Genomic DNA, 26,115 nt, shown 5'->3' with positions numbered 1-26,115 from the left:
CCCAAACGGGTCAAAAGTGTTTTCTCATGTCTCCGGTGTCAGGGCTCTGAAAACAGCGTGACGGCAGGTGTGCACGTGGCAAAAGATATGTTTTAAACCCAAACGTAGCCATGTAAATGACGCCTTAGTCGACTGACAGCCCTGATTTACTTGCATGACGTGTGACAGAGTCTGCCGTCATCTCCTCGTGGGACTGTTGCATGAAGGCTCACACCCGGCCGTGTGTCTTTCAGGTGACGAGGAGCCGCCGGCGGTCACGTTGCTCCGCTGCAGCGCCGCCACGGTTTGTAAAGCTGAGCTGCACCACCAGCACCACCAGCACCACCAGCACCACCACCACCACCATCACCTGGAGCACAGCGACGCGCTCGCACCCGTGGCCTCGCTGTAGGGGACGCCTCCGGGCCAGGGATGTCGTCACAGGGCTGGAAAGGTTTTTTGGCCTCGGACTCGAATCCATTCTTAGTGAGTGCTCCCATCGTCGTGGACACGGACCTGGAATTGGTGAAAAGGCACCGCAGTGGTTGACCTGTGGACACGACTGTGTTCTAAAGGTCTGTAGTAACTATGGTAACCACTGAGTCTTTGAACACTGGTCCCTGGTGACGGTGGACGCGAGAGTTTTAAGCCCAGTTCAGACCAAAGATTCACACAAGAGGAGATGAAATTGGCTTAAGGTGAGCTCCAACGGGCCGGTTCCGACCCCTGAAACTATTCCCAAAACGGTCTCGTCCTGCCTGAGTATTTGGTCTGAACTGGTTTTAGACCGGTAGCGCCTGGTAACTGTGGTAACTGTGGTAATCGCCGGGTTGAGGAACATTGGTCCGTGCTAACTATGCTAACCACTGAGTTCTGCCTGAGTGACTTTTTGAAGGACTGGATGTGGACTTGCAGAGCGGACCAGTACAAACCAAAGACTGCTTCGGCGCTGCGTCTTGATTGATTGACAGCTGACGCATGTGTGAATGGATGTTCGGACACTTTTTCTCGCAGAAACACAGGAAAACACACGTTCAGATGTTCCCCGGCAACAACTATCAAAGCAGCTTCTGAGGTTCTGTTATCCACAAAGACTCTTAACCAAAAGCTGCTGAATGTAAATGTTATGTATGTAATGTAATGTTAAAGGACGCCAGGACATTTGAACTCTGAGGATGTTTCTTGTGTTATTCTCAACACTTGGGACCAAAGCCAAGTACACACTAAATACTTCGAATACTTTGGAGAAACCACATATTCATCAATGAATGCTGTCTTTTTACATGTGATTTTATGTTAAGAGCATTTTTCATTATACAGGCGAATTCCCCCTAAAACAGATTTTTTTTAATCACATTTCATCAGTATTTATATGATTTTAATGAGCAGGTTTTCCCCCTCATTTGTTTTAAAAGCAACCGAACCTCATTTGACCCTTGTGTTGTCTTCCCATCAACCATGAAAAAACAACAACTGTTTTTTCAACATTATTGTCGTTTTTCCCAATTTTTTGTCATTTTTTTTTTTAGGTGCTTTTTTGATGTTTTTGGTGTTTTTTCCAAAGTTTTCAGCGCTTATTTCGACGGCCCGTTTTTTGTGACATAACATAATAAAATTAATTGAAATCCGGTCAAATTGACCCGAGGACAACATGAGGGTTAAATTGTTTACAGCATGGAAATATCTTCTAAATATTAGTTGACAATGACAACACCTTGAAGCAGCAAGTACAGCAACATGACGACCATTGTCTAATCATAAATAATGAAACTGGAAAATAATTTTGACAAACTAAACGGAGCTGTCAATGTACTAAAAATATGATTTAGGCTACGTCTACACTGCTATGTTTTGGTTTAAAAAACAAATATCTTATGTTCAAACTAATCCAGGGTTTCCGAGCCCCTAAAACGGAGACACTTGAAACACTGCTGCCCCCGTTTTGGTTTGAATACTCTGGCGTTTCTTTGTAGTCTGGACTGTTGTTGAATTATAATTTGGGGATTTTCTCTGCATTCTTATTCCCAAATTCAGGACATACAATTCAGCTTCATTCAGCTGCTGGCACATTGCCATGTTGAATACATATTATAAAGTATTGAATATTAATGTTTAGGGCTGGGTAAAAATAATCAATTCTCCAATTACAATCTTTGTTTGAGGGATTTGATATTGATTGATAAAGTCCAGAAATTTAACTTTTAATGCCTTTTCATCATGGCTGTACAAACAACAACAACATTTTTTGGGGTCAATCCTTAATGCAAACATTAATCTGGTACCTCATGATAAGTATTTGACAATTTACAGCATACATTCTCTGAGATTCCCTTTTATTTCCAAGCAAAATAAGTGTTGAAATTTCCCCAACCTAATTTATACTGAATCGGAAATGTAATCAAATTGGGACTGAATTCTGAATTGGAATCACATCTATTCAGGAACTCATTGCCCAGTAATGTTACATTAACAGTAATGTATTACCTTACAATCCTTTGCTAGTATTGTTGCAGGAAGCAGCGAGGTTTTAAATTACAAAAACACTTTAAAGATGCACATATGGAAGCCCGTTCCCGCCGGAACAAGAAATACATACACAAAATGACAAATGAAATCATAAAAATGTCACATTTTCAATTTACCAAGTCAGAATTAGGAGAAGCTAAGTTTAGGTTGTGAGAAACAATAAACAACAATACATGTTGTTATCCCATTAAGGGACCGTTTTTTCGGTCGGTTGCTGTCTAAAAATGTAAAGATCGCCGTTTTAAACACGTCTTCTACGTTGTTAAACGGTCACAGTTTATGTTTTGGCACAAAAACTACTCGGTTAAGTTTAGAAAAAAGATCGTGGTTTAGGTTCAAATCAGATGTTACTCCTCTTCAAATGAGAAACTTGCTCCTGTCATAGTTACCACGGTTACCAGTGGGCGCCGTCACTACGAAGGTAAAAATAAGTCGTTATTTTTTGCCTTAACGAACAACCTATTGGAACATTTTTTAGGGGAAGACCGTCTTAAACTACAACATGACTTACTATAATTGTGGCTTAAATTTTACAATTATCTTGTAATTGTAATTTAGTGATTATCGTGACATAATAACGTCTCTATTTCCCGACGCAAATGTTTGATTTGCTGAAGGCAGAGTGACGACTTCTGGTTCATCTGCAGGTTTGAGTTTGTTGGAAAGGAAGATTCAGCATTTCCTACTTGTAAATAGTATTCTTATTTTTATATTTTCCCTGGAAATGTCTGTTCTGCTTCAAATATGTATAGTTAGACTGTTGTATTACTGTACTATTCTATTCTACAGTTTATACAAACGTACTGTTTTATAGTACCTTAATGTAGGAAAAAGATAAATCCATCTAATAAAATGTTTGTCTTTTCATCTCTTTTTTTTGCTCAATCTTTGTTTTTAAGGGTTTATGGTTATAATAACAAAGTTACTTGTTACAAAGCTGTCGCAAAAGGTAGCTTTATCGGATAACCGATACACATTCATGCACAGTAATTTGATTTATGGCTGGTAATCGTCTCTCATTTGCTTCAAGCTGACTAAAAGGTTTTAGTTTCTTACACTAAAACACACACACACACACACACACACACGCTTACTTCACTGACATGAAAACCAGCAGACAGCTCTATAGTGTGTGAGCTGTGAAGCGTCAATCCTTAAAACAACACAAGCCTCTAAAACTCGCAGACAACCAGGCTCAAAGGCACAAAGTCAGCCAGTCCTACATAGCTCTACCTTCAAAGTAAAAGCACAAGCCTTGTAAGGAATCTGACTGAAACAACTAATTCATATATTATCTATTAATCAGCTTTTTTTTCATTTAAGTTACTTAGTTTGTTTGTACAGGACTGGGTACTTATCTTAATTGTTTTTGGTTCAGCCTGAAGCGTACCACATATAAAATACAATATCGTGCACTATGCACTACTGCCAATGACACCGTTGATCTTTAACATCCACAGCACACAAGCATGCTGTATACTTTGTATTAATCAGCATTAGGCACTACTAAGTAGCCTACACATATCAGAAATTTCATAACAGAATTCTTTAATTAGCCTACTGAAGGGTGGCAGAAAAATATGACCAGACTCATAACCTTGTTAGTCTGGGTAAACGGAAGAACATTTCCAGGATAATTGCCTGACATCCGGTGCTTGATGTCCCTTTACCTTCTGCTCTCCATTTTGTTTCTCAAATTCTGTTTACTTCGGGAAACAACAAACTTCGAGTTAGCAAGTTACATGTAAAAAAAAAGAAGAAAAAAAAGGCAAGTTTTGAATAAAATTTGGATTGTGCAAGCAGGCCTGCTTGGTTCTTTCGTTGAATGATTGTAAAGATGTACACGAAATTAGGGCATTGACTGGGACGTTTTGGGACATTTAGGTAGCATTGCTGAGGACAAAGTAGGCCTACATTGCGAACAGGTGAAAGTGAACAATTCAGTTAACAGCTCTTATTTTGAAGGCATTACCGGAAGAAGGATTTCTGGCTCTTCCTCGTTTTTGACGGTTACATGAAAGCAGGGATTTCTATGGGTTTTCTCAGCGACTCACAGTATGTTGTTCAGCTTCAATCTTCGGCATTAAGTTTGACTTTTGACTCATTACAGTAGAGTAAAGGGTTGTCTTCACTCAACGGAAGAGCGACAGTAACCGGAAACAGTTCGGTTTCAGTGTTTGTTTTTGTAGAAATCAGTTGACTGTGTGTGGATCTGTTTGTGATCGTCGGGAGGAGCTGCAGCCCGATGCAGACAGGTGATGGATGTCAACCGGGATCAAGGTGAGCAGCTGCACTTATTTCTGTCAGTTTATCGTCGAAAATATAGCAACAAGAATGATATTAAAAAGACTGTGAGGGAGTTAACTCTTCCACCGCCTGTCTGTCTGTCTGTCTGAAACTACTGAGAGAAGAAAAGAGGTTTTTATTGCTGCCCTGTGTGAGTCACAAGTTTGCCTGAGAGTGTGCAGACACACACACACACGCACGCACACACACACACACACACACACGTATGCACACAGAGTTTCACTATAGCAGCTTGGTGTTAAATATGATGTTTGTTTGTTGTTTTTTGTGCTTATTGATACTATCAGTTGTGAAAGTAGTACCAAGCAGTGGTGAACAAAATACATGTTCTTTTGTATAATTTAGGTACCTGTACTTTACTTGAGTGTTTCCATTATATACTTATATGGTATATACTTACTAGCTACCACTTCTATTCCATTACATTTACATTGCTCAAATTAAAACCCACCTCTCCTCTAATAACCTGTTTGAACCATTTCAATCTGGATTCCGCTCACAACACAACACAACACAACACAACACTCCTTAAAGTCACCAAGGACGTCCTTGTGTCCTCTGACTCTGGCCATCTCGCCATCCTTATCATGCTCGACCTCACTGCATCCGTTAACACCATCAGCCACCTCGTCCTCCTGTCACTACCGGATACCTATTGCAACATCACTGAGACACCGCACTCTCCCGGCTGCGTTTCTATCTCACCAACAGACAACAGTTCATACACGTCAACAACTGCGCCTCCTCTGTTGCTCTTCTGTCCCAAGGCGTCCCTCAAGGTTCAATCCTGGGTCCTCTCCTTTTCATCCTTTACATCCTGCCAATCAGAAATATCTTACGCAAACATGGTCTTCACTTCCACTGCTACGTCGATGAGGTCCAGATCAACAGTTCTACCAAACCCATCACCACAGCTACAGTACATCCTCCATCCCAACTGCCTCACTGATTTTCAAACCTGGATGCAAACCAATGTCCTCCAACTCAACTTCACTTAATCCGACTTGATGCTCATTGGCCCAAAATTCCTCGCAAAGAACAGCCATAACTTCGGTCTGACTGTCAACAACTCCACCCTGTCTCCATCCCCACACATCTGTAATCTGGTAGTTATTGTCAACAGCACCCCCACTTTTGAAAACCACATTAACCAGAACTGCCTTCTTTCACCTCAAAAACATCGTCCCGTCTCCACCCGTCACTCACCTTCTCTGCTTCCCAAACTTTGATTCACGCCATCACTTCCAAAACTTAAACACTGCAACAGCAATCCTCCATGGTTCACCTGCAAAAGCCTAAAATAAAGTCCAATATTAAATGTAAGAATATTTAAAGACTTTAGACCCCGCGATAGGGCTGGACAATATGGAGAAAATCAAATATCACAATATCACAATATTTTTCACCAAATACCGTGATACTGATACTGCAACGGTATTGTAGTGTTGACTTTTGGTGCTTTCACAAAATATTTACACAAAGACATTTTTGATAAATAATCATCAGTAGTGTGGATATAATGACTAAGTGGGTAAAGACAAATAATAGAACAATTACAACAGTCTTGTAAGATCAGAAAATGACATCACTTTACTGTAATAGAGCCTTTAAAACCAGGAAAAGACACCACTTATGCCATATTAGATATAAATATATTTTCCAGCTATACTCCAACATAGAGCCCAATTGATAAAGGATTTTAAAGGCTGATACCGATACAAATATGTAGTTATTAAAAAATCAGATATTCCAATATATTGGGCGATAAATATCTAAAAGAAAAATGCAGAAATGCTTAACAAAACAAACAGATTTCCCTTACATTAGTTATTTGTAGTTATTTATGGGTTCTCGCTAAAAGAATATGATATTTTGTTTTATTGTCACAGCAGAACAGAGAAACAACAACATATATTAAAGTTCTGATAAATAAAACAAATAAAAATACAAATTTAAGATATGAAAGTTAAAGTCCTTGGAACAATAATAATCAGTGTTGCCAACAAACTATGCTATACTCATTTATTTATCATAAATGATTCTGATGAATTGACTAAAATAAAAAAAGTTTTTTGTCATTATTATCGGCTATTATAAATGCCGATACCGATATATTGGTCGGGCTCATCCAAAACTAAGCTGCCCGTCTCTTCACCTACACCAGCTCCCATGAACACATCACTCCTGTCCTTGAACCTCCACTGGCCCCCCTGGCTGTAGTGCGAAGGTCTGTCTTCCCCATGAGGAATTCTAAGTAATGACAACAAAACTGGGAACGCGTCCACATGCTAAAGCCGTCTTTGATTCCTCGAGTGGATATTTTCTAGTTTCTTATCTCCTCTGTGACAATGAACTGAATATCTTTGAGTTGTGGACAAAACAAGACATTTGAGGACGTCATCTTGGGCGTTTGGGAAACCCTAATCCAGAGTTTTGGCAATTTTCTTTTTAAGTTTTAAAGAGCAAAAAAGCTAATCGTAATTTGCAGACCTGTTATTAAAAAGGTGATTAGAATTCACAATAAGCAGAATAAATTCACTACATTTTTAATGAAAGCCGAATCTACGTGTCCTACACGTGAATTGCATCACGTGATGCAGTCGCTGTGGATGTGTGGAGGAATGTGGCTCTGCTGCTGCTGTCGAGGGACAATGAAGATGTCTGTGCTGTCGCTTTGTTCTTGATAATCATCATGTTTCTACCAGCTGTATGCTGCCTTGCTGGTTCCACAAGGTGTGTGTGTGTGTGTGTGTGTGTGTGTGTGTGTGTGTGTGTGTGTCATTAACAGTAATCTTTCAAGTTTTCTTAACCTTTGTTTTGTCTTCCAGTCAACCTTGAAAAAAAAACAACCATTTCTTTCAACATTATTATCGCTTTTTCCAACATTTTTGTCACTTTTTCAATGTTGCGGGTGCTTTTCTTGATGTTTTTTGATATTTTTAATGTTGACATTTTCAGTGCTTATTTCAATGGCCCATTTTTTGTGACCCAAAAAAAATTAATTGGATTTGCACAACATTACACTGTGTGATTATGTAAACAAATCATAATCACAATTTCTCATTGATTTTTGGAAAGATGTTGCATTTATTGAACTGAAAAAACAGTGAAACAAATCAGTGAAGACACCTTAAACTGTGAAACTCCCAGAAATACCTTTCCCATTTTGACCTTTAAGAGTTTGCATGCTAAACGTAATGTGCAATAAAAATGTTTTTCTCATTTACATTGTTTTTTGTGATCTTTAGGGGCCAAAATCATATCCCCAATCAAAATTTGTTTAATGGCACAGCACTGCGAGTAACTGGCATTTCAATTTTGAAATCATAAGTAAGCGATCTTTATTAAAATTATTGCATTTGTACTTTTTAATTTATAGACAAATCTATGGATTCAGTTAGTGATTATTGTTCAATAGTTCAGTTTGTCTGATATCTCTCCGTGTGTGTGTGTGTGTGTGTGTGTGTGTGTCTGTGTCTGTGTGTGTGTGTGTGTGTGTGTGGATCCATCCAGGGAGGGATGATTTGTGCTATTGGGAAAAAAGCATTACAACTCACAGGAATGAATGAGTCACGCACACACACACACACACATAAACGAACACAGGAAAACAATGATTTTTTTGCACATTCTTACTGAAGGTGTGAAATGGTTCCTCCGATCCTCTATTCTGTCATGACGTGCTGTGTACATTTGTGCAGCATTCTTAAGAAATGAGTGAGAAACCGAGTGATCAGCTGAGGGAAGACATGCAAGTTTCCCCTGAAGTTTCAGTCCAGCCCAGTGTTGTTGTTGTTGTTGTTGTTGTTGTTGTAAGTCCATCAGCTGGGAGTCTGTTAGTGCAAGCGGGTAGCTATGACCACCGTGTGTAGCAGTTGCCCTGACATACTTCAGAGGGTCAGTAGTAAGATCCTCTGAGACCCACACAGTCCCAGAGTCAGACCGCACCCCCTCCAGTGATACTCCAGTTTGGACACAAAGATCCTTCAGGTCTGACCAGACACCGTAACCTGCAGAATGGGAGTCCAGTTCCCCGCAAGGTTTTTTTTTTTTTCTCCCAAACATAGGAAGTGGGGCGCTGACTCTCTGGCCACAAACACACACACACACACACACACACTGATGTAATGTGTTGGGACTGAGCGAGACACACAACCTCTGTTTTTAGCATTGTTTTTGTTGCTTCTTTCTCAGTCATTTCCAAATAAAACCTTAAAAATAAATTTTCAGTGAAAGTCTGTCGGAATATAAAAAAAAAAAAGTCTAATCAACCAAAACTTTCGCGACCCCCATGCAGTACCTCCGCGGACCCCCTAGGGGTCGCGGACCCCCTGTTGAAGACCTCTGCTCTAGACATTTTAATTTGTTTATGGTTTACAATCCCACCAGAGGGAGCTCTGGTCTAACCCTAAAAGGACCCTGCCTTCAGTAAACAAGCAGCAGATTGGCTTGTTGGCTCACTGCAGAGACACAGAAGAGCTAGACCCCCTCTAGGATTTATACTTTTGGATCTGTCCCTCTGTCTTACTAGAACGCGCTCATGGCCATATGTAATCGATCACTGCAATTATCTCTACTGTTCATCAGGCACTGACGTCAGCTTATCCACTAGGGTGGGGGTGGGGTGGGGGGTGGGGGGATCGATACAGCCTAGTATCGCAATATGTTCAGTGGCAATACTGTATCGATACACAGGTGCCGAGTGTCGATCTTTTATTATATATCTGGTGGTCAGTTTGTCCAATTTTGCAGCAATAAAATTTGAAGTGATATGATAAAACAGAGAAAAGTATCTTTTAAGATAAAAACAGATGTTTCCTTTTGGGGACATCATTTGAAATTGGGGAAAAAAATTGGAAGCTGGAAAAAAGGTTAGGAATGGCAATATATCGCAGAACATTGCAATATACAGTAATCACTGTCTCTACAGCCCCGGCTCACTGGTTCCACTTATTGTTCCACGTATTTAGTGTTATTCATCATTCTCATACCTCACTTATTATTTATTTACCCATCATTCCCATTCTCACATCTCTCTTATTTGTTATTCATTCATCGTTCTCATTTTCTATTTCACAACTGTCCATAATGTTCATACTGTTCATACTGTAATACAGTGATCATCAACTGGCGGCCCGCGGGCCGAATGCGGCCCGCCAAGCCGTTCGATCCGGCCTGCGACTGGATTCCAAAATTGTGAGGATCAAAAAGAAAATATGAAGGCCTATTCTACACTATTAAAGCAACTTAAAGCAGCAACAACTGATTCTCTTCTCAGTAATCAGTGTGGTGGTGACGGCGCAGATTTTATTCTTTTGCAACAGCACCAGTTTTGTTGCAAATTAGGCATACTGGTGAGGCATTACGGAAGGTTGGCATGATAAATGCATACTTTTCAGTCCAGTCATCATTGAAGGACCTGTTTTCAATATCAACTTTGCGTTTCATAGCCTTTGAGAGTGCCATTTTACCTCTGTTAAGAGACCCTTTCCTGTCACTTCCTCGTTGTTTGTTTTTCAAGTGCTCTATAAGTAAAAATGACTTAATTGAGTTGAGGCAAAATATCTATCACCCCTGGTGGTTGTCTGTGGTATAGGTGATAGGAACCTGACTCATAAAGGCCTTCAGCTTTGTAATGAAATGGAAAAAGTATTAACAATAAACATCAATCATAATGTTATACCAAAATTAGATTTTTTATTAAATTTTTATTTAAGGGTCCGGCCCAGAAGGAGACTGTCTGGTAAAATTCTGGCCCTCTGACAAATATAGTTGATGACCCCTGCTGTAATATAATAACATAATACTATTTATCCCAGTATCCCTGCACTATGCTCCACATTTAAATAATTTCTATTGAACTCTCTGTTCACTCATGCCTCTATATTGTTCTGTTTAGAGTATGTATATATTGTAGGTATATATATTGTTTGGGTTGTTTTGTGTGTAAGCACAGTGTGAGCAACTATGCTCCAAAGAAAAATTCCTCGTATGTGTCCTCATACCTGGCGAATAAAACTGATTCTGATATGTTTTAAAAACGAAATAATTTGGTATCGTGGCATAAGTATCGTGATGATAATGAATCAGGAGGTGTCTGGTGATTCCAACCCCTATTATCAATAAACGGGCGAAATGTGGGTGAAAGGTGCAGCCTAAATATACTTTAATTCCCTGAGGATGAATTTAACAATAGAGAAACAAACCAGCCTGTAAACGTGTTTAATTCTGCTGTAAAGTTGGGCATTTTAAATGGGGCCTTTGCTAATGGAGACAGCCTCAACTGGCCATGCGATGAACTGCAGTTTTTGGCACTGGGTTGAGTGTTTAGCACCGAAGGTTGCCGATTGATATAACTCCCTATTTGAAGTTCCCAATATTTTAAAAACTCATTGTTAGTTTTTGTGTCCTCTAAAGACTTTAAACTAAATTAAAAAAAAAGAAAGTGAAATCACAGGTTTCTATTACTTGATTAGAAATCTAATGTAATGTATTTTTGTTAATCTTCTTCCCTTCTCTTCTGTCCTTCCTTTTTTTCTTCTCCCCTCCCTTCCCATCTCTTTTCCTTCCTTCCTTGCTTCCTTCCTTCCTCCCTTCCTTCCTTCCTTCCTTCCTTCCTTCCTTCCTTCCTTCCTTCCTTCCTTCCTTCCTTCCTTCCTTCAGGTCGAAGCTGCGGAAGAAAACTTCGTCCTCTCTTCTCTCTCCTGACAGCTGGTCCATCAGAGGGGTAAGAACAAATGTAACACAGTAACTACATATTGGAAACTGTACACTTTATTAAGACATAGAGAACAATGATGTGGCTCCATTACTGATAAAGGAGGAGAAAGAAGTAAAGAACCTCCACTCAACACGTCAAAGTGCATTATGGCTCTAATATCACATTAGAGAGCATGAGCTGATCCAATGTGTTTATGTCACAGCATAACAACAACCCTGGGGAAAAATGATTGTATTGTTATTTGTCTAAACTTCCAGTTTAGATATCTGAATAATCAGAGTTAAATCCTCGTTTTGCCAGGCTTAAGGTAAAGTGGATAGGCTTACTTGTCCCTCAGCCACGTTGCCGTCTCGACATGTCTCCACCAGCTCGCTCCTTGGCTCGGCGCCGGATCAGCGTCGACACGCCTTAGCCGGTGCTCCTTGGCCAGTTAATTTTCATTTAAGACGCAGACAAAACATTAAAGGAGATTTCCGTTCAATTTCACCACGTAGCTCTCTGTTTGTAGGTGTGGAGGTCTGTCAGTAGAGAGAACAACCAAAACAATCGGTGCTGCCTACACCGTGTTATCCTCCTGCTAGTTTTAGCACCCAACAGGCTGAAACAGGGCAAGTTTTAAATGGGTTTTTAGCCTTTAAACAAGTTGAAGATTTCATTAAATGTGCCTACCCGTTTGAAGTGATTCCTTCTGAGTGAGCACAGTGAATCTGACTGCTATAGATGTGAAAGTTGTGCTAATTCAGATGGGTTTAGTTCCTGTGATGAGAGGCAGTTAGAGAGCTTAGGGACCGTCTACAAACTACAACAATGAAAAGAGATGCAATAATATTTTCTAAAATATTGATATGCTTATTTTTTGAAAGGTAAGTGCTGGAGTACCGCTAGTAGAAGACAAGTTATAATTGAGTTAGGTTTGGAGATACAACCTTATTTAATCATTAAAATAATAATTATTAATGTAAATAAATACAATATTTTCGGTGTTGTAGTTTGTAGACGGTCCCTAAGCTCTCTAACTGCTTCTCAACACAGGAACTAAACACATCTGAACTAGCACAACTTTCACATCTACAGCAGTTAGATTCACTGTGTTCACTCAGAAGGAGTCACTTCACATAGGTAGGCACTTTTAACGACATTTTCAACATCTTTAAAGGCTAAAAACACATTTAAAACTTGCCCTGTGTAAGCCTGTTGGGTGCTAACTCTAGCAGGAGGATGACACGGCGTTGGCAGCACCGATTGGTTTGGTTTTTCCTTCTACTGACAGACCTTCACATTTACAAACAACGGAGCTACATGTTGAAATTGACCGGATGGCTCCTTTTAAACCAAACTACCTACCATATTTGCAAATCTCTGTGATTCGGGGTCATGTCGGTTCCGTTTGCAACCATAAATGAAAGTTTCAACAGAGTGTTGACATGGTGAAATTTGAGTAAACTACAGGCTTTGCCTATCCATGTGAATGTGCCACACAAGACACAGACGTAAGGGGGTCATTTCTAAATCAAATGAGGTCCCCTGGTTTAAGGAGACTTAACTAGGTGTTTTACCCAAAAACGGAAGCAGAATTTCTTTTTAATAAACTCATCACCTTACATATTTTCTTTGCATGTTTTTGTTTTTATAAAGCAAAGTTAGAGCTCCATGTCTGGCAGTGTCTCTACTGCTGCTGTCTCCTGTAGCTCCTAATTATAGACGGCCTGTTTCCCCCGACGACCGTCACTTCCTGTTTGTCCAATGGGAACTGAGTGGGGACACACACACACACTACACAATACACAATACACAATACAAGCACATTGTGGGGGGGGGTTCCTGTTCCTGAGGGTCTGTAGATCCACTCGGAGAGGTGAAGCTGAGGAGGTCTAGAGTGTGACTGAGGAGGTGGAGGAAGAGAAGAGAGGAGCTCAGCGAACACAAGAACAGAAGGAGTAAGAATAAGAAGAGAGAGGCTTTAAAAAGTGTGTCTGAGCAGGAGCGCAGTGGCTCTCGGAGTGACAACCTGGAGGAGGAAGAGAAGGAGAGGAGGGGAGCAGAGTGCGAGAGTTCAGAGAAAGGGAAGAAGTAGAAGAAAGAGAATGTCAATGTGACTGCGGAGGAAGTGATTCAAAGGAGGAGAGAGGCAACAAAAAAAGAGCAAAAAGAGGAGAAAGGGTCACAGATGCTGTGTGAGGAGGAGGAGGAGGAGGAAAGAAAGGACCGCTGATGTGACTTTAGGGTAAAAACGAAGTGACCTGGAGGAGAAGAACGAAGAAGAGGGGCCGCACATGAGAGAGTTAACTGACACTTGAACTGTGTTTGAGGAGCAGCTCTAACCTTGATGATGGGCTGCTGTCTGTTTGTTTACTATCGGGTAAGTCAGCGCGTCTTTGTGAGTGATTTCTAAACGTATCCCAGGATGCCGTTCACCGACGACCTAAAAGAAAGAAAGAATAGATCACTTGTTGCAGGTCGATCACACAAACCCTGCAGAAGCGCCGTCCTCTTGTCGTACGACGTGTCTGTTGCTTCATGTTTTATTTGCCTCGAGGATCTCAGATTGTTTCGCACATTTCTCCTCTGTATCACACTCGGTTCAAAGTTTCAGGCGCACCAATAACGTTGCCAACCCATTTCCGTGTTTTTTTTAAAGAGGGCAGGTTCTCGGAAATGTGACACAATGTGACTTGTTATGCTCTGTGCGACGCCTGCATCCATGTGTGAGTCTGTGTCTACACCATTGGTGGAGGAAGTATTCAGATCCTTTTGATTAAGTCAAAGTATTCAAACAGGGTACTCGTCGGGTAGAGCTGGGGAATATATCAATATTATATTGATATCGTGAGATGAGGCTAGATATTGTCTTAGAGTTTAGATATCGTAATATGGCATAAGTGTTGTCATTCCTTGGTTTTAAAAGGCTAAATTACAGTAAAGTGATGTCATTTTCTCAACTTACCAGACTGTTGTAACTGTTCTAGTATTTGCCTTTACCCACTTAGTCGTAATATCCACATTACTGATTATTATTTATCAATATATTCATTGTGTAAATTCATTTGTGAAAGCACCAATACTCAACACTACAATATCGGTATCGACATTGAGGTATTTGGTCCAAAATGTCGTGGTATTTAATTTTTCTCCGTGTTGCACGGCACTAGTTTGGTGTCTTAAGTCTTTAAGAATTCTTACATGTAATATTCTAAAAATAAGGCCTTTAAAGCATTGACTTTTGTTTACAAAAAGTTTTTTTTTTCTTGTCTTTTTGTAGGAATCAATCAATTTCCTAACATCATAAATACACATTTTGTGTGTGTAACATTTAAATGTACTTTATTTTGTATTTTTTAGTTTCATAGCCTTAGAGCTCTAAATGTGGCTCATGTTTTAGTCATTTTATGTCATTTTATGTCATTTTATGTATTCCCCTTGTGACCTTAAAAGATGCGGGTACAGAGATTTTGCTACCTTGGGACAGAGCCAGGCTAGCTTTTTACCACCTTTTCCAGTCTTTATGCTAAGCTAAGCTAAGGTAAGCTAAGCTAAGTGAATCTGGCTCTAGCTTCATAATTAGCTTGGAGACATTAGATTTGAGTCTCACTCTGCAAGAAAGCAAATAAGCTTGTTTCCCAAAATGTGGAACTATCCCTTAAAAGTCACAATATTCTTTAATATAGTCAGTTGACAGGTAGCTGCGAGGACCGACCTTATATGGTCTGGAGGACCAGGCTCCTTCCTCCTCTTTGGTTTCTATAGCGACAGTGCGTTAAAGGTAAAGTCTGCCAGCTTACTGAACGTCCGGCCAACAACAAAAAACAAAATGCTAACAAACTGCAGGCTTCCTGCTATTGTTACACTCTGCTGCACTGATCACAACATCCTCCTCCTTCACCTCCTCCTTGTCTCCTCTCCTTCTCCTCCTCTTCCTTCTCCTGTTTCTGCTCCTCCACCTCTTCCTCCTCCTCCTCTCCTTCCTCCCCTCTTAGTCTTCTCTTCTTTTTGCTCTTGGTGGGTTGAACATACTGTAGTGTGCATAAGCGCGCAGCCATTTTTTCAAGTTAAACACGTTGCTGCTCACTGAAGAAGAGGAGACTTTATTATTCGTCACATACCATCGTACAGTACAGTGTACTCAAATTCAATCTCTGCATTTAATCCATTTTTCTCGTGTGTTTACTTGTTTGTTGTTTTTGGCTGTTGTTGTTGTTATTGTTGAGAATACTACTGTAACTAAGGAATTTCCCCGCTGTGGGATGAATGAAGTATTATCTTATCGTTGTAAGCTTTAGGAGCCAGTGGACACACACAGTGTCCGGGGAGCAACTTGGGGCTCGGTCTCTTGCTCGAGACATGAGGTCGGAGGAGCCTGGGATCCAACCACCAGTCTTGTGGTTGAGGGCCGACCCACTCTGAGCCGCAGACCATTGGGTGCAATCTCTGATACACCACCACCAGACGAGAGAAACCATACATTAAAGCTCGTTGAATACACCGTTTCACACCGTTCTGAAGAGACATGTTGTTTACATCGCAAACCGCGATAAAACCATGCTTACTATTTTAAGATTGAACGTGTTCTTGGTCTCGTCTCGTCTCTTCTCGTCTCCTCTCACACGTACAGCTGTTTGCCCTCAGTGACCTGCCTCATCAGGTCTTTGTATGTTTACTTCCTGTTTTTCGTCGTCATGGCAGCGTACAGGAACTGTTTGCCTCATTCGCACTTGTTTCAGTCATCATGATCATGTTGTTATTATTACTTTGATACTCACACAGTTGTAGTATTTGCACTATTTAAAGGTCCCATGACATGGTGTTCTTTGGATGCTTTTATATAGACCTTAGTGGTCCCTAATACTGTATCTGAAGTCTCTTTTATATAGACCTTAGTGGTCCCTAATACTGTATCTAAAGTCTCTTCCCTAAAATTCAGCTTTGGTGCAGAATTCCAGCCACTAGAGCCAGTCCCACAATGAGCTTTCCTTAGTATGTGCCATTTCTGAGTTTGTAGCTTTTAAAGGAGGAGAAAAGCGGGCAAAGCGGAGAAAGTGGAGGTAATCTTGCCCCTTATGACCTTATAAGGGGCGCGATCCATCTAACATAATGTTTGTGTTTTTGTGTGTTGCAGAAGAAGAGGAAGCAGGCCAGCAGAGATGCAGACTCCCTCAGTCTCTGCAGTCTGGACATCAACGTAAGTTCAGTTCCTCTAAACTAACTTCTTTGTTCTTGAAGCGCTCATATGATGCTCATTTTTAGGTTTATAATTGTATTTTGAGGTTTTACCAGAATAGATTTACGTGACTTCATTTTTTTTTTTTTTACTTTATTTTTGTTGTACTGCACATTGCTGCACATCCTCTTTTCACCCTGTGTGTTTGGGTCTCTGTTTTTAGCTACAGAGTGAGACATCTTACTTCTATACTGTCTTTGATGGGAGCTGCACATGCTCAGTAGCTCGGTAAGATCTCATCAGCTAGATAACTCTTTCTCCAACTTTGGTCAGTACAAGGCAGGATTAGCTGGGAGACTTCTTCTAGACGAGGGTGCACTTGGAAGACATGAAAAGTAGTTCTTTTGTAGATAATGGTGACCTAGTGCGTGTTGGTGCAGTGTTTTGCCATTGAGATGAAGCTAGTGTGCTAGCGCTAGCATGCTACGGTTAGCCACCCCATCTTGTCTAGTGACATAGAAAGCCATGCTGATGGCTGACTTAAGGCAGAGGACCATCAGAAACCGTATCTCACTCAAAACCACGGTTCTTTCATCACTTTTTTTTTTCTTCCAGTTTGCACGCGTTGGAAGACCCAGAGACACAAAATAACACCCCAGAAAAACAGGATTTGGGGCACTTTAAGAGCTGTTGATTTTTACTTTGACGCGGTGAAATACTCCATGATTCTGTGGTGGCAGCATGTTAGGTTACTACAGTAAATAACTGTATGTGCTTTCATTTTATAATACGATCAAGAGTTTCTGGTTCATATTTAGTCATAATGGTTGATCTTTTATGTGTCGGGTCCAGGCTGCACGCCTAGCGGCACTCATGGTTCTGTGTATTAAAGTCTTCCTCAGTTTATGTTGTGATAGGTCATAGAACAAGAATGGCGAATAAGCACTTAACTCCAAACTTTGCAAATTTAGCATCCATTCCTCGTCGGCTAGAGCCAGTCCCCAAAACTGAAAACACAGTAACACTAGTCTTACTTAACGTCAGGTTGTTGGCAGGAAAATAATTTTCAATATCATATCAATGATTTTATTATCAATCATCAATCTAGATGTTATGTTTTTAACTGAAACCTTACTAAGAGTGCTGCTGTTCTCATTGAGTCAGCTCCCCCTAATTTCAGTTTTATGAGCGAGAATAGAGTGAAAAACGATGGAGGTGGAGTCGCCATTTTGTTTAATGATTCATTCCAATATACGCAAATATCTTATGGAAATTTAGCTTCTCTTGAATATGTGGCTCTTCAGGTGAGGTCCTCCCTTCAAGATAATTACAAAGTCAGCCTGTTATCACCTTAAGAACATATCAAGGGTTAAAGGACTTATGTGTCAACAGGATTTGGAAAAACTAGTCCATGCTTTCATCTTCAGGAGATCTTTACAGGTCTCCCAAAAAAATCAATCAGACAGCTACAGCTGATTGAGAACGCTGCTGCTCGGGTCCTCCCTAAGACTCTAGTTCTGAAGCCTTTACACACGACATTGACTCCTTTATATGGTTGGAAGAAGTAAAAAACTTTGTACTTCTTAAAAATTATGACTTTTATTATTGTGTAGTGTAAGAAGGACTTCAACTGTTTTGCTAGTTGAAGTAAGTTGAGCGCATATCGAAACATTACACATCGAAACCTGCTTTGGTCACAGACTTGTTTACAAGCTAGTGTCTCTCATTTCTGTCTATATTTGCACATTGTTACATATCTTGGCGCGTCATTGCCACCTTTAAATGAGTGTGAAACCACTGGCAGGAATATGTATTTCATGAAACCCCCCATGGGTGTGCACGAGAGCAAACTAAACCGGGGCCCAGTCGCAACAACACCAATTCCTTAAGCTAATAGTGATCAAAAACTCGACTGGATACCTTTTAATACTATAAACACCGTATTAGTCCAAATATATGACGTTTATTTTCTTCTTCCTGGATATATACTTAGAAGAAGTGCAGTTACCCTATTGTACAATCGGGGTCTAGATTTATTTTAAATGTCCACAGGCGCCAAATTACGAGCCACCTGGCAGCTAGGATGATGATATTTGGGCGGAGCCTCTGGAAGGAAAGCAGGGGACGGACAATAATGAGACTGAACTTGAGTGCGGCTCGGGACGCTTATTTCTGTCTGAACCCAACCAGCGTCACAGAGAGCAGTACCGTAAACTGAAGCCCTGTGTGTGGCACCTGGTTCTGTCCGTATGTTTTGTCATAAATGAAACCACCACCTGAGAAGGTGGTTTTTAATTCGTCCACTCAAATAGGTTAACAGGCCGCTACATGCATTGTAGATATTCATAGATCAGACAGTACCTGTGATTTTTGAATCTTTGCACTCTGTTGTCTTGACCTCAGACTGTGGATTTTTGTATATTCTGACCTTCGGGGGGCCCCCGACCCTCTTGTTGGGCCCCTCCTTCTGTACATGCCTGTATTTTTATCCGTCTGCCAGCAGCGGTTCTTTCCTGGGCGGTTCCCTCCCTGCTCAGTCTAACACAGGATGTTCACCCTGTTCAATAGATTTCTCAGTGTGACAGACAGACCCAAACACACCCCCAGACTTATTTTGTTACAAACCACTGCTGGCAGATAAATAACCTGGAATAAATGACACTCTATTGTTTCTCCACTGTTACGCCCTGCAGCTCAGTGAGTCACACAAATGTTTTTTTTGAAGAATGGTTTATGGATTGCTAAAGCTATATGGTCAAAATTAAATGATTGATCGTGTGTGGAGGAGGGTTTGGTAAAGCAAGATTAATGTAAAGAAAAAATAATTCATGACAGAGTTGTTTATATTGATGTGATTTTCAACACATTGCACATCTGTACCGGGGGGCTTTATTCTCATAATCTTGTGAATTCTGACTCTGGGTTGTGCTATATTTAAAGTGCTTATGTGTGGATTATTGCCCATTTTAGTGATTATTAAAGAGGAAAACCTGGTTTTACTGTTCACATCAATCCATATTTTAAATATGTGTGAGCATGCAGCCGATGTGTCACAGTTCAGACGAAATGAGGCAGGTTCGTGTGAGTCAGTAGAGACAACTGAATCAGTTCTTGGACCAGTTGGGGCCTCTTGTTCCTCCCTGGGCGTCCACGACCAACTCTCGTATTCATGACAATGGAGCTGCGTCTTGAGGGACGCTTTTGTTAGCTGAACATCAGGTTTCATGGCATGTCAGGGGTCAGTGATGCAGTCACAGCTTTTCAAAGGAAACCATGAATACATTTCTCTTAGTAGACATTACATCGACTTGCATTCATTTCCTTGACACTCATCCAAACTGTAACCATTGTTTCGTCTTTATAATACGACAAAGCACTGAAAAAAAGGGAAAAATGCCCATTGGAATCTCCCAGAGCCCAGGGTGAAGTCTTCATATGTCTGGCTTTGTCCAACCAACAGTCCAAACACCAGAAATATTCAATTTATAAGTCCATTTGAGAAGCTGGAAACACAACACAATGGGAGTTTTTGCTTGAAAAGCGGCTATAATAATGAATTGATGAGAAAAATACTTATTAGTTATAATTATGAATTCTCAGGCAATATAATAATTGTGCTTAACCCTAACCTGAACCAACAAACAAGTCTTAAATGTAATGTTTTGTCCCCACAGCTTGGTTCTGTAAGCAGATGTATGAGTACACACAAACACACAGTGACTGAAACGTGTAATAAAAGCAGGGCAGTGCCTCCAGGCGACTCTCGCTCTCTAATTACTAATCAGATTGACATTGACTGATGGAGAACTGAACTGTCCAGCCCCAGCACCACTCTACCACTCCACTTTACCTGGTTTAACAGGGAAATAATACATTTTTATGTCTACTCTGCTACATTTTACGTTGAAAAAATGTACTTTTTTTCAGGGAAATATTTTTTATTTGGTTCTTCACTGCACGTACCTTTTTCAGATAATTTACATTTTCCTTGGAAATTATCTGATGAGATTTAAATATGATGCAATGCTGTGGATTAAACTATCTAACATGCTAAAAAAGAAGTTAAATCTAGCAGCAGCTGGATTACAACTACAACATGAAGACGCAGTACTTTTACCTTAGATACCTGAGTACATTTACTCTAACAACTATTTCATAATCGATTAATCTGGAATTTATTTTAGTTTATTCGATTAGTTGTTTGGTCTCTAAAATGTCAGAAGATGGTGAAAAATGACAATCAGTGTTTTCCCGTCATAGAGAGAAGAAACTAGAACATATTCACATTTAAGGAGCTAAAATCAGAGAATGTATTCGCTTTTTCCCATAAAAAAATGCCAGAGTAATTGATTATCAAAATGGTTGGTGATTATTTAATAGATGGCCTATAATTGAGTAAATTATCTGTGTGTGTGTGTGTGTGTGTGTGTGTGTGTGTGTGTTCATGGTAATGAAGGAACAGAGAGTGGCACACTGATGTGTTTTTAATATTATTTTTGGAGACTGGAGCCCACTGGCCCAGAGGAAGAGGTTATATTATGATAGAGGCGTTGTTGGTTTTGGTCTTCTATAATCTTCTATAATATGAAATTATAGAATGTCTTATCCTTATCTTTATTGTTTGCAAGTGAAGGCTCATAGTAGAAATAAAATAAAATAATATAGAAGCTAGGGAAAAAGGGAGAAAGGAAGGAAGGAAAGTGAGTGAGCCAGTGAGTCAGAAAGAGAGAGAGAGAGAGAGAGAGAGAGAGAGAGAGAGCATTCGTTTTCAGATAGAGTCAGGAGGGGGACGAGTGACCAACCATCAGCGAGACTGAGAAGGCTTTCTAACCGTTATTTAATAGAGAAGTCAGACCTGGAGATGCCAAACCGTCTGGACTATGGGGGGACCAAACCTCTACTGGACTCCTTCTCATCACTGTGGGTGCAGAGCTGGATCCAGAAACTCTGCTCTTGTCAATCCTCTGACGGCTCTGGTACCTCTGGTAACAAACTCTTTCTGGATGCTTTTCCAGAACTAAACTTTTGCTAGGAACTCTACAGGTACTAATTTTTATCTGGGCTCTCTTCTAGTACCAGGCACTTTTCGGATTCTAAACGCACCAAAGACTTTGTAGATGCTCGTCCAGTACCAGCTCATTCTGGATGCTTTGTTGGGACCAAATTCTTTATGGACACTGAATACTATAAAACAGACATTTTCCGGACACAAAACCAGTACCAGACTCTTTTTTTTTTAGGCTCTCTTTTCCAGTGTCTCTATTATTTGTGACTTGCACTAAACCCCGGTTTGGACAGTGTTCTTCACATCGTCTGATCTCTCGACTGGAAACGAGCTCCTTCCCGTTGTGTCAGCATCACGCTTTCACAATCTCTCCAGGGTCCGGATCCTCTTCTGTTTTACCAGATCTGTAGTACCAGACTCTTTCTTGACATTCCTCTTTTGAACATTTTACACCTGGATTCTCTTGGACCAGTTTGAAAATATTTGGACGCTCTCTTGGTACTGGGAAAGGTCCAGATCCTGCACTGGGCTCTGTGGTGAGCAGTATGGTGGTGGGGCAGAGCCCCCTCTTTCTGCTGGTACACCGGTTTAAGTCTTCAGGCTCTGTGGAGTACGGCAAAGGGAACAACAACATGGGGAAACAGGTGGAGGTGAGATAGAGGAAATAACCTCTGTGGAACGACTACTACAATCTCAGCACTCTGTATTATTTAGTTGCACTGCGTTTTAGATAGGAGGCTCTTCTGTTATTCAGAAGGTCACTTGTCTGTTTTATGACAACAACTTCTGGGATGGTTATTAAAACAAATTCTGCTCAGGGTCTCAAAACAGCCTGTTTGTCCCTGGAGGCTGTTTTTTCAATTTGGAAAAAATAAAAAAAATAAAAGGGTGAAGTTGCAGGCCTCAAACTAGGACATGTGATGTAGGGGAACGGCATGTTGTTTGTCGTGATGAGAAGCTGTTCTTAGAGTTTCCCTGTGTCCCCTTAGGCTTGAACATTCCTCTCAGTTCTCTTCTTCACTTCTTTAAGCAGTCCGACACCGTCCGGTCCTCCCTGTTTAGGTGTTACTCTGGTTTTTAATGCCTATTTCCTCACCTAGTGCAGGCCTGATTGGCTCATTGACCAAGTTCTTCCAATTACACAACAACATTCACATTTGATCCTTCATAGTGTTTTTTTCTTCTAATCCAAGGCCACTATTGTCAAGACAACATCAGCCGCAGTCATGGTTTAAAAATAAGCTGTCAGAAGATTACGGTACTGTGTGGAAGTCTGATGTTTTCATATCACAGGTGGTAAAATATCACATTAGAAGACAATTAAACATGAGTTTTAAAGGTAAAAAAGGAGACTAAACATGTACTAGAGGCTGTTTCAGGAGTTTTTTGGGCTCTTTTTAAAAGTCTTGACGAGAGAGTCAGTCTGCTGTAAACCTGGTATAATTATATAACCAGATGTTTTGTTGACCAACTGCACTCTATTGATCTTTGTCAAATTAAATCAACTGAAGCCCCATCACACACAGAAACCCATTACAACATGTCCAATGGAAACTTCACAAGTGTAGAGAAAATGAACTCACTTACAGTAAACACAACGACTTAAATAACCTAGTTAAACTGCTGTTTCCATTCTTTTTCATTCTTCTTAACTGTTGATTTCAAGAGACAATAAAAACAACTTGTTGGTTTCGGTAAAGTGATTGAAAATCTGTCCGATTTGGGACTTGAACTTGAAACTGACGGGGAAAATCTATCTGTGACTTGGAGGCGATCGAGGACAAAAAAACAAAAATCGATTTTATTTTTGGTCAACTGGTTCCTGGCTGTGTTGATGGAAACTGAGTTTGATGGTTCCTGTTTTCCAGTAGGTCAGCAGACCGTTCATGTGCACTCACACACACACAAACACACACACACACACACACACACACACACACGTATTGATTTATTGTAAGTCTGTATCGAGGACAAGCATCCTGGAGGCAGTTTCACACACAGAGACACAACCTAAAAATATGGAGGCATGGAGCAGCAACAATACAGAGTAAACTTTACAACAAATTACTAAGACATTGTCCCCACACACACACACACACACACACACACACACACACACACACACCTCAGACTGGACACTGTGTTCCAAAACATTTTGGCACTTGATCCAGAAGTATAATTGTATTAAATAATGAATATGTTCATTCATTCATCCCCAAAGCCCTAATCTTGTTAAAACCACCATTTCTGTGAATGTGTTAACTGGCATGCGACATTTAACAATTGTTGGGTTTTAAAAAGATAAAACTATGTTAATATTTTGAAAACGATGTACTTTTGGTCTAGTTACAAATCAGTGGACCCTGCAGCTGGGCAAAAAGGGATTATATCAATATCAAGTTCCTGATAATTAAACCTGACAGTTCAGAGATGGGACTTGATCTTGAGGAAACATCTGACCAACAGGGAAAGATTTAATTTGAGGAACCACCCTCAACTTCTCAGGTTAAATTTGGGACTTGGAGTTGATTTTGGGACTGGCCTCATGTGACTCCATCAGGGAGAAGCATGGATCCGGCCCGCTGTCAGCTGCAGTGTCATAATGTTTTGTGTTTTATTGTCGTTGTCTTATCATCTTCATCATGCTGTTTTCATTCAACCTTTTCTCAATTCTCCGTTGGAACTCCAGCTTCTCTTCGTCCTTATCAAATCTAAAAACACGTGATAGTTTTTTCTAACACAATCTAACGTCTGTTGTATCAACAATCCACGCAACTAACTTTATAAACTCATAGCAACATCTATGAGGCCAAGGACATTGAAATGAAGTATATAAACCTCACAATAAAGAACCCCCCCCCCCCTCGCTCCCTTCCACTAGGCCGGCTAAGGTCCGGCCCTCATATGGGCTTCACACATTGTGTTGTGTGAAGTCACACATGGAGCCCAGGACTTGTTTTTGTGTGATGATGTGAACGTAGTTTGACTCGGTTCTCTCCTCCAGGAGCCCAGCACCAAGCGCAGTAAACTGGTCTCCAGGTTGACGTCTCTGGCCGGCCTGCTGCAGCCCGTAAAGACCGCTCCGCTCAAGAGGATTGGCCAGACGCTGCAGGTAAACCGCCACTCAGATGTCCCCACCAGTCACAATAAGGTTGTAAAGGGGTCTGGGCTGCAGGTTCCTGAAGGGTTTATTTATACAACACAGAAACAAGAGATGTTCCATAATGTTATAATTGCATAAGTTCATTTTATGAACTCCAGTAATGATTTCCACTTTGTTTCTTTCGTCAATTTGGCATACTCTAATATCGATGTGTAGTATAATTAACCCATACCATGGACCCAGTATTCTCAACACCTAGTCTTTAGCTTCCACTCCCTGTTAGCGGTGCACATTGGGAGTTGTAGTTAACCTCTCCAATGATCAAAGAACTGCTACAAACAACTATTTTTCTATTTTTGTTATTTACACTCTTCATTCTAACCCCAACCGACCCATCAGACACCGCCTACCAAGAGCCTGGGTCTGGGTCTGGGTCTGGGTCTGGGTCTGGATCTGACAGAGGTTTCTGCCTAAAAGGAAGTTTTTCCTCGCCACTGTCGCACTGTTGCTTGCTCTGGAGGAAACTACTAGAACTGTTGGGTCCTTGTAAATTCTGGAGTGTGGTCTAGACCTGCTCTATCTGTAAAGTGTCTCGAGATAACTCTTGTTATGAATTGACACTATAAATAAAATTGAATTGATAAAAATTGAACTGACCTTTTTATGCATGTCGCCTTGTAGCTTTGATACTTTAATCAAAGAATCAGATATTTTCTGACATAGTTATTCATCTTTAGACGATCCAACCTGGAGAGTTGATTCTACAGCATGGGTTGGCATTAAACTCTCCCTACAGTGTAGAAGAACTCCAACTGGGAAATAACATTATTTACGGCATGAAAGGGCTTTTACTTCTGCAACCAGGGGCGCCTAACTAGCTCTTCCACTTTGGAACACTATACTCAACAGATGCTGAAAATAAAATAAGAGGTTTTTAGTTTTGACAACCAGCAGTAAAATATCTGGAAAAAATATTGTATTGACAGTTCTGTATTTAATAACAAATTAAACTCTTATTATATATATATACCCATCTGTCTGCCTCTGCAGCGGTCCATCAGTTTAAACAATGAGAGTCAGACGGAGAGAGCAGCTCATCCTCCTCCATCCTTCTCCACCATGAAGACGCGCGTTGTCTCAGCGTCAGTCTCCAACCCTTCTTCCTCCATGGCTGCGACGCGGGTTTCCACGACAACCGCCCCGCCCGCCAAGCGCCGTGACAGCAAGCTTTGGAGTGAGACGTTCGACGTCAGACTGGGAGCGACGCAGCCTCTGAGCCCAAAAGAGATCAAACGACAAGAGGTGAGAGACGCACTGCT

General features: G+C 40.7%; 2 protein-coding genes across 3 annotated transcripts in view; both read left to right on the top strand.

Annotated features, from left to right (window-relative positions):
* il17rd (interleukin 17 receptor D) overlaps nucleotides 1–458 on the top strand; it is a 32,767-nt gene extending 32,309 nt beyond the window's left edge. The window contains exon 14 of the mRNA XM_034869476.1: nucleotides 234–458. Within this exon, the coding sequence (XP_034725367.1) occupies nucleotides 234–391 (158 nt within the window). The 3' untranslated portion in view covers nucleotides 392–458. The remainder of the gene's footprint in view (nucleotides 1–233) is intronic.
* A 4,056-nt stretch (nucleotides 459–4,514) lies between these two features.
* The window catches only part of arhgef3 (Rho guanine nucleotide exchange factor (GEF) 3), a 28,731-nt gene continuing 7,130 nt past the window's right edge, over nucleotides 4,515–26,115 (top strand). The window contains exons 1-5 of one of the 2 annotated variants that reach the window (XM_034870330.1): nucleotides 4,515–4,785; nucleotides 11,476–11,539; nucleotides 16,647–16,709; nucleotides 24,698–24,805; nucleotides 25,847–26,115. In XM_034870330.1, the coding sequence (XP_034726221.1) occupies nucleotides 4,751–4,785; nucleotides 11,476–11,539; nucleotides 16,647–16,709; nucleotides 24,698–24,805; nucleotides 25,847–26,115 (539 nt within the window). In that variant the 5' untranslated portion in view covers nucleotides 4,515–4,750. Of the gene's footprint in view, nucleotides 4,786–11,475; nucleotides 11,540–16,646; nucleotides 16,710–22,106; nucleotides 22,344–24,697; nucleotides 24,806–25,846 lie in introns of those variants that run through there. The other variant, XM_034870331.1, reaches the window with a different exon arrangement.

This window comes from Etheostoma cragini, chromosome 4, assembly GCF_013103735.1.
Source record: "Etheostoma cragini isolate CJK2018 chromosome 4, CSU_Ecrag_1.0, whole genome shotgun sequence".
Lineage (NCBI taxonomy): Eukaryota > Metazoa > Chordata > Actinopteri > Perciformes > Percidae > Etheostoma > Etheostoma cragini.
Note: the sequence above shows the minus strand (reverse complement) of the source record. Positions and strands in the feature narration are given on the sequence as shown.